Source organism: Amborella trichopoda, chromosome 4 (genome assembly GCF_054954075.1).
Source record: "Amborella trichopoda isolate Santa Cruz 75 chromosome 4, AtrichopodaSantaCruz75HAP2 v2.0, whole genome shotgun sequence".
NCBI lineage: Eukaryota > Viridiplantae > Streptophyta > Magnoliopsida > Amborellales > Amborellaceae > Amborella > Amborella trichopoda.
This window is the reverse complement of record NC_142339.1, coordinates 50124723-50137856: the sequence shown is the minus strand read 5'-3', so window position 1 is coordinate 50137856 and position 13134 is coordinate 50124723. Positions and strand designations below refer to the sequence as shown.

The 13134-nt window shown below is 37.7% G+C and overlaps 2 protein-coding genes across 4 annotated transcripts; one reads left to right on the top strand and one right to left on the bottom strand.

The window, feature by feature from the left end:
• Positions 1-65: 65 nt before the first annotated feature.
• LOC18429046 (programmed cell death 2 C-terminal domain-containing protein) lies at positions 66-9533 on the top strand. Of its 2 annotated transcripts, XM_006838339.4 has the most exons (8): positions 66-258; positions 4132-4232; positions 4322-4405; positions 4515-4612; positions 4879-5216; positions 7966-8194; positions 8786-8993; positions 9151-9533. In XM_006838339.4, the coding sequence occupies exons 2-8, from the start codon at positions 4140-4142 to the stop codon at positions 9271-9273; spliced, it is 1173 nt and encodes a 390-aa protein (XP_006838402.1). In that variant the 5' UTR covers positions 66-258; positions 4132-4139; the 3' UTR covers positions 9274-9533. The 2 variants fall into 2 exon arrangements, with proteins under 2 accessions (XP_006838402.1, XP_020519927.1); XM_020664268.2 differs by lacking the exon at positions 66-258 and having other exon boundaries at positions 3996-4232.
• A 718-nt stretch (positions 9534-10251) lies between these two features.
• Positions 10252-12725, bottom strand: LOC18429045 (Carbohydrate-binding X8 domain superfamily protein). Of its 2 annotated transcripts, XM_020664271.2 has the most exons (3): positions 12442-12725; positions 10891-11862; positions 10252-10634 (listed from the first exon to the last, which is right to left on the bottom strand). In XM_020664271.2, the coding sequence occupies exons 1-3, from the start codon at positions 12530-12532 to the stop codon at positions 10603-10605; spliced, it is 1095 nt and encodes a 364-aa protein (XP_020519930.1). In that variant the 5' UTR covers positions 12533-12725; the 3' UTR covers positions 10252-10602. The 2 variants fall into 2 exon arrangements, with proteins under 2 accessions (XP_020519930.1, XP_020519929.1); XM_020664270.2 differs by lacking the exon at positions 10252-10634 and having other exon boundaries at positions 10724-11862.
• Positions 12726-13134: the final 409 nt, after the last annotated feature.

Here is a 13134-nt window from a genome sequence, read left to right as displayed (position 1 = left end):
ATAAAAAAAAAGGCTATAATCAATTTTCTTTCTTTTTTATTCGATAAAGAGGTTAAAAGGGTTTCGAGCTCGATGCCTTTATGGCTTGTGATGTCCAGGGGTGTTTGCGAAAATTCTAAAAATTGAAGGGGCATATCGGGAATCGCAAGCAAACCGATTAAGTTCGCCTTCGTAGCATGTCGGCCTTCCAATGGAATGGACTCTCCTCGGCTTTGGTGGGAGAGTAAAAATCAGACCATGTTCTGAACCAAGCTGCTGGTTAGTTCCATTCCTTAAATACTGATTTTTGTTTGAATAATTTTAGATTTTTATATGCTTCTATGATCTCTCTCTTTCTCCTTTTTTGTATGTTAAATTCATGATTATATGGAGTGTGAGTTTTATTCCATTGGAATAAGTACACATGGTTATGTGAAAGATGTTACGCCCATTGATATTTGGACCTCAGTTTTTTGTCTGAAAAAAATTGATGTATTTGTTAGTCTTTGAGATCATTTTATATCTAAAGAGGCTGTTTCTCTCTGAAAGTGGAAGCTTCTGAGGAAATGAAAGCAACAAGAAGGCGATAAGCCTCGATTTATTATGCAGAATAGTGTCTGGTCCATTTAGTTGTAGTGAGATGCCAATACTGGGGCCAACAACCATTCTCCTATTATGAGTTTATTTTGGGTAAAATTTGGTAAACTTAAAGAGCATAAATAATAGTGATGTACGATCAATTTTGTGGGCTACTACACAAGTGATAATAAGGTTAGAAGATGGAGGTTTAGGGTGCAGTGTAGGTTCAGGGTTAGGGTTCTGGTTTCGAAGGGTTTAGGAGATGATTATGAGGACGTATAAACTTTGAAAAGGGGTGCTCGAAAGGCTTTAAGGTAGAGTTCTAGTATGTTTTTTAGAAGGGTTTCACAGGGCTGGTAAGGCCGAAAATCTTGCTGGCAGTCTAGTCAAGTTTCTAGTTATTTTCAGGAAGGCTTGTCGGAAATAGAGGGTGTAATCTAATTGATAGAAGGCCAGGTGGTACAAGATTTTGAACTTGGAATGGTTCTGAGTGGTTAGAGTTGGCAGAGGGAGATTTCTTTGTCTCAGAGAATGTGGCATGGGAGAATTATCTAAGGTTGGGTTGAGACTGGATGAGTAATAGGAAGTTTGGGGTTCAGGATAAAAGTTCTTCCTGGATTTATAAGTCCAACAAACAGGCAATGGCGTTTAAGGGTGGAAATTATGTGCTTGAGTGGGATGGGTTAGGTTATAGGATGTAGTTTTTAGAATATTTGAGGATATTGACTACATTGGATGCTCTAAAGGGGTCAAATGGGGTACACGATGAGTGAATATTTGCTATATTTCTAAGACTAACAACTACCTAAACTAGAGTATTGGGAGAATAATATGTTCATTTGGAAAATGTAGCTTGATAAGAGAGATGAGTGGATCCCGGTTTTATAAGTAAACTAGGGCATTGGTCGTTTGATGATAAGGGAAGGAAAGAAAAAGCGACGATATAAAGAGGAAATTAGGAAATTATAAAGTGGAGTGGGATAAACGAAGAGAATAGTGGAATATGGAGAAGCAGATGAGGTACCTGGAATTAGATTATCTTGATCTTGCCAAGAATTATGGCTTCAACACTACGAAAGAGATGAATCAACACCTTCTTTTGGAATCAAAATCAATATCAACAAAACATGCAATTTTATTTCATTCTTTATGATTAATCTGGCCTAAGGCCTTACATGGAATTTATAGAGGTTACACTTGCACCTCTTTATCTTTGCCTAATTTGAACCCCAAAGTAGTATTAGACCTTCCTAAATCTCCACTGAATCTTCCTCACGCATATACATGGATCTAGATTCCTTTATAATTTATAGGAAAGTAGCCCTTGCTACACAATTAGGAAAGCAGCAAAAGCTGGAACTATTTACTAAAGGGATGATTTTAACTTGCTAATTTGTTTAACTCATCCTTTTGAGGAAGTATGTCCTAGGACTTGACCCTATGTTTTGTGGTCGCAGCCCCAGCTTTGGCACACCTCTTTTTGTGGGTAGCCCTAGGTGATCCTTCATCAAATGGGAATGGCTGACATTATTCAAGTGAGATAATTAGAGGAAAACACTAAGTACCTCTGATCAACAAATAGGGCATAGTGCATATTTATAGTAGTATTGTCCCTTTGGAAAGCTACATATGGTTTGGCATAACCCTCTACATCGTCCACGATTACGATGAATAGATATGAGGTCATGTTCATAACCTCTATATCGTCAACAATTACGATTAATAGATATGAGGTCATGTTCAATTATACTAAACATGCATTGGCTCTTTAAGAGCTTTATTAATAGTTGCAACAGCTTAGAATATAGTTATTGGAGCAGCAGTGGGATTAGGCGTGGGAGTGGGGGATCAATGCTTGCCCATACAATAAATTTTATAAGATAAACCTCGAAAAATAATTGAAGGATTTTGTTGCTTGAGTTCTCTTTTTAAATCTTGTTTAGACTAGAAATGTTCCCACCTCTGTAAATCCCAAAGTTTACCTTGTGATGCATTTGTAGGTCTCATTATGGAGCCCGCCAGAGGGGAGATGGGACTCCTTGACAACTCTAGTAGAAAGAGTTCTCATGAAAATAGGGAACACATTTCCGAAAGAATAGGGACATGTTGGAAACTTATTCTAGCTCCCAAACTGCAGAACCGCATTCGTAGAGTGAGAGCACTGCCTTAGAGAGGGGACCCTAGTGACTACGGTCTGTAAATTTATATTGCATAATGAAAAGTTTGCGAATTTTACATTACTTTCCGCACATCATCTTATTCAGTAAGCTGCATCATCTTACTCGTGTTTTGTTGAGAAAAATGAATCAGTTGTTTTTTAAGCACCTTACCAACTTGCCATCTTATTCAATATTTTTTTATGGATTTCTCCATTGCAACTCATACTTTTACTAATTGATGCTGGATCTATATAATTTTGCGAATTTTGGACATTACTTTCCACCATTGTTGGAAAAATTGTCTATTCTAACTGGTAACCACCCCTGGTTAGATTAGAGCCGGCCTGTGGCCAGTTCCGGTTTTGGCCGGTTTTGATGACCAGCCGGGTATTTAAAAAAAATTAAAAATTTTTATATAAAATCCTAAAAAAATAAGGGATTTTGTTTGTAATGTATTTTTAATGTTTTACATCATTATAACAAAAATTGGAAATTATTTTGGCCATTAATATTTATTTTTACATTTTCCCATCTTTTTAGAAAATTTCGAAAATACCCTTGGGCACAAATCGATTCTTTAAAATTCATTTGTTTTCATTAGTTTTCATCTTCTTTTGGATGTGCTGTGTTTTATCATTCTTTAAATATATTTTTCATATTTTAGTAGATTTTTTTTTATTTTCTTAACACATTTTTGACGGCCTGGGACTTGCCCGGTTAGAACGGTTGAACCGGCCAGTTTACCGGTTAGGCCGGTTGAATCGCTTCTAGGCCTATGCCCGGCTAACCGTTCCAGTTCGATTTTTCTAACACTGCTTTCCGGATATCATCTTACTCATTTTTTCAGTTAAGCAAGCTGCATCATCTTACTCATTTTTTGGTGAGAAATATGAATCAGTTGTTTTTGAAGCACCTTACGAACTTGCCATTTGATTCAACATTTTTTATTGATTTCTCCATTGCAACTCATACTTTTACTAATTGACGCTAGATCTATATAATTTTTTATTCCACAACGTATTGTTAACAATAAGTTCGTAAGAACAAGGGAATGGAATGCTGCTGTTTCAATGGAGTTTTTGATGATTTTCAGGCTTGGACTTTGTTAAGATTGAGAATGTAGCCTTATAAATGCATTTATATTTTTTGTTTGCAAGGATGAGTCAGCATGCTTTATTTTTTGGGACAAATATCAAGGTTCAGATGTTGACATCCCTATGATAGGGTGACCACGGCCCAATGACCCTTAACATTGACTCTAAATTTGAAAGCGACACATGGCAATGCATAAGAAATATTGTGTGAAATTTGAGGGATTCTTGGATATATGGGGAACCTAATAAGCACCACTGGTTTGTGTGTACAATGAGGAACTATTTGTGATATCGTTCTCATTTCAAGTATGTTATGCCAGGCCTGAATATGGGGGAAGTTATTCTTGGCATGCCTGGACCATGGGCAGAAGATAACCATGAAGCCTCTGATCATTTTACAACAAAGATTGGGGGATTACCTGTTGATATTCTCTGAACTTCAGTGACTTTTCTCATTTTCTCAAACATTTTTAAGTATTGGAGGACTTATGCTATGACTTGATTCTGTAGGATTGGCCTGTTCCGGTAGAGGCTATTAAGACTGAGCTGCTCAAATGTGGTGTTTGTGGAGGGGATCTCATACTAGTTGCACAGGTTTGTTTTTCTATATTTTGGTAACTTGTATCTTTATTTTTGATGAATATGTTATTCTCACCTATATAATATCATGTTCTTACAAGCTAAAAGCCAACCTCCTTTGCAGGTATTTGCCCCTATTTCAAGCAATTGTTTGCAAGTTGAAGAGCGTACACTTTATGTCTTGGGTTGTCCGGGGCCAAAATGTGGAAGAGAACTAACAAGGTCATTATTCCCTATAATTTCTTTTTCCTGTTTGATACCATATGAATTGGTTGCTTTAAGTATAATTCTTCAAGTCCTTGTTGCAATCCCATGAGGTGTCATTCCCTTATATCAACTTATTTTTACTGTTCCCTGCTGTATGAATTTTTCGTCATTTATTCGCATTGTAGGTGTTTCTAGTTCAATTTTTCAAGCCTTTTGTTGCAACGAGTACTTAAATATCTTGTTTTTCTTTCTATAAAATTAGATGGTGATTTCTTTTACAGTTGGCGGACCCTTCGGTTACAGAAATCCACTACTGGTGATCCTGTCACCTCTGTTATTAACCATGATTCAGCTAAACCATCAGCTTCTTCTGGATCAATTTCTAGTGGTGATAATTGGTGGGGAGGGGATGCATGGATAACTGAAGGATCTGGAGATGAGCTTGGCAACATGAAGGGCGGCAATGTAAGTCTAGTGGATTTGAGTAGGGCTTTTATGGAAGTTGCAAATGCATCTTCTCATGCTCATAAACAAAAGGATATAATGCTTCCCAACTCAGAGGAGAAAAAGTCAGCTTCTAAACAAAGAACAAAGGTCATTCGCGACAGCAACACACAAGGTAGCTTTGGGGCATCTTCTTTACATCTTAAACATGTGCTGAATTTAGTTGCTCAAAAGCTAGGTTATCACAATTTGCTTTGGATGGTTTTTCCTTTTGGCCTGGAAAGGGAAGTGCTTTGGCTCTTCAGCTGTTTCAAGGGAGTTTTCAAGTGTAGAAGTAAAAGAGCAAAAAAAATTCAAAAGATGTAATGGATAGTACGCATTTTTTAGTACATAGTAATGGATAAGGTATATCTTCAAAATTTCGCATACTACAGATATAGTTCTACAAAATATTCAATACTGTAGCCGCATTCCTACGAAGTTTTGAATATGTCAAGGAAATTAATAGGGATATTGAAATATACAGGGGCATGATTTCCTTCGCTCTATTTTGGGTGTAAAACTTGATGACTTGAGCCGAAGAGGTTGAAGAGAAATGTATCTAATAACACTAAAGAATACTACTCTGTCTTCTCAAAGCTTTTTTTCTCCCCTTTTACTAGGCAATAGAGTCTTAAGTTTGTTTCAAGTAGGGGTATTCCTGCTGTACACATAGGACATAACAGTAAGAATGCATTTGTGAAGTCTAATTTTATTATTCTTTGTCATATTTTTACTTTTAGATTTTCTATTTCTATTTATATATTTTTATTAAATCCATTATTTTCTTTTTCTGCATATATTTATCTTTTGTGTTTCCTTCGAATTTAATCTTCACTTTTTTATAACTTTTTGTTTTCATGTATATCTTATCATGTGTTGCATTTAAATTTGGGGGTAATTTAGCCACTAAAGTTTTTAATTGTCCACTCTACACTGTGGTTGGCCAGTGCTTGCCTCCATGTCGGTATGCGTTTTGTGTTTGAAAACAAAGTGACACTGACTCCAAATACCAGAGAACATCAACGGTAAAGACACATTTCAAAAGATTACAAAAACTTTGGTTTTGGGAGCTTCCCAGACTGGTATATCATAATTCATAAGCCCTCCTATACCTTGACTTGTATGATACATGCAGGACGCCCCAAATTTTTGCCAGATTTTCATGGATATGATGGCTATTTTCTCTCCATAGATCTATGGAGAATTGAATTAAGGTTCCTTTGCCTCAAGTTTCAACCAAAAACTCCTCATATTCATGGAGTTATGAATCTTTGATTGACCCCAAAGGTCATTATGTAACAGAATTAGTTTTGGGCTGCATTTGGGCTTCAATCTGCTCTTTGATCTTGCAAATAACCATGCAAATGGTTGTATTGAGTTGATGTTTAGGGGATTAGTGAGGAGCTTATCTGCAAATTTTCAACTCCATTGAGCATGTGTTTTAGGAGAAATTGATGGAGAGGCGTATGGAGGCCATGATGTCTGTAACCATTGGTGTCCCATTTGGAACTCTGATTTGATCTCCAATCTGGTATTGATTTATTGGTAGAAACCCATTGAATCATATATGGATGGAAGAAGATTAAGTGTAGAACAAATCCCTCCAGCTCACTTTAACTTGGGGTTTGGGAGATATGATTAAAATAGTCTCCAAATGTCTGTCTAGGTTGGTTTTGGCCCTGAAATTTTCACTGACTGAATCCCAAATAACACATCGGTGGCATCTTATGTCTGGATGCTTTTAAAAATGGTAGTAAATGATGCCTGATGGCGATGAATACGTAAACATAACAGCTTTGGGTTTGATCTAGAGTCCACCAAATTTTAGCTTGATCCAGCAGCATTTGCTGGGGGTCACTGTGTAAATCAACTTTCTTTTTAGGGCGCTGACTGCATGAATAGTGCACTGGCTGCATCCCTTGGACTTCGAAACCCTATATCTAGGGCATTCGATATCGAAATGCCCAATTTTTGGAGGGTTGACTTGGAGGCATCGCATTAATATAAACTTCAGCCGATCTTTGCAGCATTCTGATTTCACTTCATCAATGTTCAAATCATCTCCCTCATCCACCTCCCATGTGACAATTTGGTGTCACTGCGACTTCCCAGAAATTTTCTTAAGAGATGCCGTATTTTCCCTATCATGAGGATTTCTTCGATTTCTTCCCAAATCAGAGTTGTTTTGAACTTTTGATGACCTTCGGTGGGTTCCAGCAGTGCTGGTGTATATGACACCGCCTATCTGTTTGCTTGTCAACCTTGAGCACCTGCAGTTGTAGGTTACCATTATTTGGATCCCTTCGTATTCCCTACCTTTCAAGGATTAATTGGGCAATATGAGCTCCCGATGGCCATCCCTGGGCTTCGATACCATGTTGTCCACGGGAAATTCACATTATCTTCGACTTCTCCGTACCATATACGATCAAATTGGGTTCATGCCTTTTTCAATGTTTTGATATAAAATACACCCGAACATCCATTATGTGTTGTTTAAAAAAAAAAGTCCTGCTTCTTCAATTATTGCACTTATTTGCTGCTGGTGTGCATGCCTACACTTCTCGAATAAGCTTTACGATGTGTAATAATGTACTATAGACCTCATAGTATCGCATGTGTTGTATTAGAATGTCTTTACCTTGTTGTCTTTCCCTTGCAATGACGAACAATGGAGATGAACCATTCATCCACTTGATGGAAAAATACCAACTTTGGGCAAGCAAACTGTTCATCTCCAGCATCCATCATCACACCCTACTTTTCTTCAATAATATACCTCCTACGTAAAACGTTATGATGTCCCTTGTTATTGGTTGTTTTTAATTATCAGATTTTAGTTTAGTATGTAATTTTTTGTTTGCTTTTCCTTGATTTTGCAGTGGTGCCTTGCTTTTATTTATACTCTCTCAAAGAGCCATTGTTGCAAGATGGTCTTCATGCTCTTTCCTCTCTTTCCATCAAAGGAAGCAAAGAGGATCCTGATAATGACCAAGGAAATGAGGAACTATGGGAACAAGAGGGATACGAGTACGGTCAAACTATGCATACCGACAGGACATATTTGAAGTTTAAGAAATGTCTTGATGCTTTTCCGGAACAATGCTTCAGGTATGCATGTTAGAGAAATCTTTTGTAACCAAGGGCTATTAACCATCAGAATGAAATCTCAAATTTTGGTTTTCTCTGAACTCAGATATAGTATTGTCTATGACCTACAAATTACTGAGAATGTACATCAGTATTATGAAGACTAAATTTTGGGATGGTGTGCCGTCTTAAATGGGCCTCCTTTGCATTGTACCAGGAGATTTTCTCTCTTTGTTATGAATAAATTTTGTTCTCTTCTTATATTAAAAAAACATACATTTAGAAAGTTTGAAACTATCAGCATGTCCTCGGTGTCCTATGTGGGTTTGGCAAACTAAATGGACATATGTTTGAATTCAGTTAAGCCTTTTTTAAACTTTTGACTTGTGGATTTTTAGGTCATTCGTTGCCCTTTCTGTGACTATGTTAATTTAGCCTCCACATGTTAGCAACCCATCTCTCTTGTCTTATTGGTAGTTCAGACTCTCCAAACATCTCTTAATTCCTTCACAGTTGTTTTATAACACCTGTTGTATAGAATTCAGACATCCACATGATCTTCTTAAGTTGAAAAGACATCAAGAATCAAAACCTATATTATTTTTCTTCCAGGTATTGTCATGGTTGTAGACCCCTTTTGGCTGCGAAGGAGGTAGCAAATCCCGGTAACTGTGCACTTTGTGGTGGGCCCTTGCATTATGAAATGCAGTTGATGCCACCTCTTTTATATTATCTGCGAGAGGCTGGGAGAGATTCGGCCTTCAAACGTTCGACGAAGGATTGGAATTGGATTACCCTTATTGTATATACTTGTGCAAAGGTACAGTACAATCTGAGCTGGTTTGGCTGGAGTAAAATATTTTAGAAATTTATTTATTTATTTAAATAAATACAAATGTGACTAGGGAAAAGACAGGAAGGACCAATAATAGGTGGCAAAATAATAAGTTAACAAGTATCTCCTTTTGTGGTTGTAGAGCTGTTCTCCCCCTTTTGATAATGACAACGGCATCGGCAATACTTGGTTTGTTGCAGAGGAGACCACCATCTTACAATATGAGGAATCTTTTGAAGAATTGGACTTGCTTGATGACTTATAGTATTATTTTCGTGGATTAGTTGGCTAGGTGATCGATGGAAAGGATTAGGACTCACTAGCTCATAGCATGTTTACATTTTATATTTGTTCATTATCCATTTAGTTTTCTACATGGGCCATGAGTTTGGACGAGAATTTTGGTTGTATTTTCCTTCTCATTTTTTGCAATGTCAATATTCGATTTGGATACTATTGCTATGTAAAAATTTTGAAAGAAAGCTTTTGTCCCAATATTACCCAATATTACAAGTTTTACTGTCAGAGTGGTCAAAGGAGTGCAGATGGAGAAGCTCATCAATAATCCATGGATTTTACGTATGACACAATATGAATTTCTTCAGAACCTTGCTAATCATTCCTCTACTAGAATTTTTCTCTCTAAAGTCTAAAGAAAGTTTGAACTGTGATGAGATAGTCGATTTTGATATGCACAAAAGTCCAGGATTTCTGAGCTTGCGTGGTTCTTTCATGGTTTCAAAACCTAAGGCTTAACATTGGTATAGGGGTTTCATAAACACTAGATTTTGCTTTGAAAGTAGTGGCCAGATTTTACTTATTGTTTGTTTCTTCTGCAATAAAAGTAAGATATTTACCTTCTGTTTTAGTTCATTAAATGGCAGGTCAATTGCTCCACATTCACGGTTTATTACTAATCTTGGATGCCATGCTAAAGAATCATGCTACAAAAGTAACTTTAACTAAAATAGATTTATGATCTTTATGGAATTTGATATAATTACATGCATATGAAAGTGCGGATAACTGAATATTCTCGTTCCCTTATGCAGGAAATATTGCCCAAAGGTATGGCTTTTCTTTAATGAATATACTAGTTCTTACCATTCGATCTCATACTTATGAAGTTCCTTTCTAGAATTATGTATGTTTTCATGCAAACATTAGCTTACTAGGAATTCCAGTGACTAAAGTTCCAGAGGACTAAGGAAAAAAAGCATGGGTAGAAGTACTACACACAAACTATAAATAAATTATTTCTATTGATAATGGAAAAAATATGTATCATTTTCTAGATTTTGGTTATTTATTTGCAATTACCATCCCCTTTTACATTCCAAAATATTCCAAGTGGTTCTTGATACTCTAAAGGTGGTATCTTCAAATCTTCCTGGTATCCTATGGTGCCCTACCCTAAGCAAGGCCATAAATGCCAAAATTAGATAAATACAGAACATAAAGCAAAAATCCCTTCAGGCCCCTCCTCAATGAGCATGCACCTCTCCTTTTCACTAGAATTTATATATAGTGAGAATAGTTTGGGAGGTCCTCCAGTAATTATCAAAAAGAGTTTCCTCCTTTTAACTTCTCTGCTTCAATAGACAATGAAGTGGCACCCATCAAAACCTGTATCCATAACACAAGATCAGTCTTTCATTTCCCATAGATGGGACATGCATCCGAACATTATTATTCAAATGAGAAAAGCTTTCTGCCGCCCGTTGCATGTAGGTGACCACTAGGGACCAGTTTAATCACTTGGGTTTGTGGTTTAACTCCTTTATTAAGGTGTTCTGTTCATTTTGTAGATCTTCTTTGATTAACTTTTAATGAAGTTTGTCAACCCCCTAGAGAGAGAGGGAGAGAGTGGAATTGCTCTTACTTGGATCGACTGTTATCAGCATGGCCGTCCCGCCGAAGTCGCAGGTTCCACCGGCTGCCTTTGTTCTTTGCCAATAGCTATTGAAAGCAAACGAAGCATGGGCGAGCAATGTGTCCGGTTGATAGCAAGACCCAGAAGGCTGAATGGTCTCACATTCTGCCCCTGACCCACAAGCATAATTCATGGCCTCTTGGATAATCGGATCAGGCACCGATGGCTTAGCAACACACCACACCCCTCCTTGAGTGGTTGGAAATGGAGGGGGTGGTGCATTTGGGGGAGGGAACACAACTGGAGGCTCAAACACAGGAGGACTTGTGTAAGTAGGAGGGGTGAAGCCATAATTTGGTGGGCTTGGCTCATAGTTAGGGGGACCTGGAATAGAAGTAGGTGGATTAGGCACATAGCTTGGAGGGCTAGGTTCATAAGATGGAGGCTCATTATAAGGTGGACTAGGTTCATAATTTGGAGGACTAGGCTCATAATTTGGCGGACTGGGGTTATAACTTGGAGGGCTAGGGAAAGTAATTGAAGGAGTTGGATTTGAAGGGTTAGGTGACTCAGGTGGTGGGAGTATAGGGACTAGTGGAGTAAAGTAAAAGGGTGGTGGTGGTGGGAGTATAGGGACTAGTGGAGTAAAGTAAAAGGGTGGTGGTGGGGGAGGTTCAGAGAAGGTTGTAGGGGATGGGATTGAGGGTGTGAGTGTAGAAGGTGGTGCAAGGGGTGGGTATTCACAGTAAGGAGGAGAGGGAGGTGAATAAGAAAAGGGGAAGGGGGACTCCGGAAATGTGTTGGGAGGAAGAACATCCATATAGGCACCCGGAGCAAGGGCATCGAGATACATGCCTTCGCTCGTCGGCGAGAGATCCAGAGTGGGAGAGACATCAATGTGGCTCACTTGTCTGTACTTCTTGAGCTGTCTTGAAGAGCTCCTGATTGAAGTCCTCGACCGTTTCGAAACACTTCTTGCATCTATTCAAGTTGAAAATGGAACATGACACTGTTACTAAGGCATTGCTCTGGAAAAATATCAAAAAAAATGGAAAAAAAAAAGAAAAAGAATAATTCTATGTGAAATTTTTTTCTCAAAGTAAGAAATTATACTTATTGGGGTATTTTTAATGCCAACACTAAGGATGTTTACATAGTAGCTTCCCATAACTATGTGATGCAAGTTTCAGTAGTCAGATAACCCCTTTTTTTCGAGATGACAATTCAAAAAATCCAGTAAAATCCCATGCCCTGTCCACCTAGTTTAAAAACATAATCAAACACAAATAAGGGGAAAAATGTTGCCCATATACATTTATTCTTCTTTTTTTTTTTTTTTGGAGAAGAAGAAGGGGACAATTGATAGTACCCTTGAAGAAATGAACTACAATGTAGAGTGCCCATAAAGAATTCTTTTTCCTTTTTAAGGTTTTCACCTATGTAACCATATATTTGAAATATTAAAAAAAGAAAAGAAATATTGACACTGTGCAAATCAAATGCAACACAAGGTAGTAAAGGAGGGAAACATTCATAAAAGAAGTTGAAACATAGACCTACCACATTGGAAGAGGAGGGCAGCTGCTAAAGAAACATATAGAAGAGCAAGAATGTAGAGGCCCCCATGGGGCAGCTTTCTTTGAGCTGCCATTTCCCAAGAAACTGAAAAGCCTACACTCAATTAAGGGATATAAAGGTGAAAGACAAGTATTGGTAACCGATCCATGGACACAAGACTTCTAAACCCTCTAAATAGTCTACTTCAAGAAGCCCTAAAACTCTTAAGGAATCCTCCAAAGGTGAAAAAAGTGTTAAAGAGGGTGGCCACAAGTTGGAGCTCTACTAGATCTTTGCTTTGCTTTAGAAAGGATGCTTCTTGCATACATCATTAGCATAAGATTAAGTTTAATGAGGGCTAATAACCTTTTTAGTAGTAATCAAAGGTTAAGCATTGGTTTTGTTTGGGTTAATACTTAATAGCCCTTTTCCACCAAATGGAATTCATGCATGTGCATTCTTGACACGTGTGATTCATAGACAGCCCAAGTTTTATTGGGCAATCCTGGTTGTCCATCATGTGAATGGACAGTCCAGATTCTAAAAGGCATACTGGCCATTGCAAGATCCAAACCCTCCATTTACAGTTTAATTCACTTTGTCTTTAAATTAATATAGATTTGGAGAAAAAGCGTTTGGTGAATCTTGTGGCTTAAGCATGTGTTTAATAAGAGGGAGCGATGTGGGGCGGTTTTT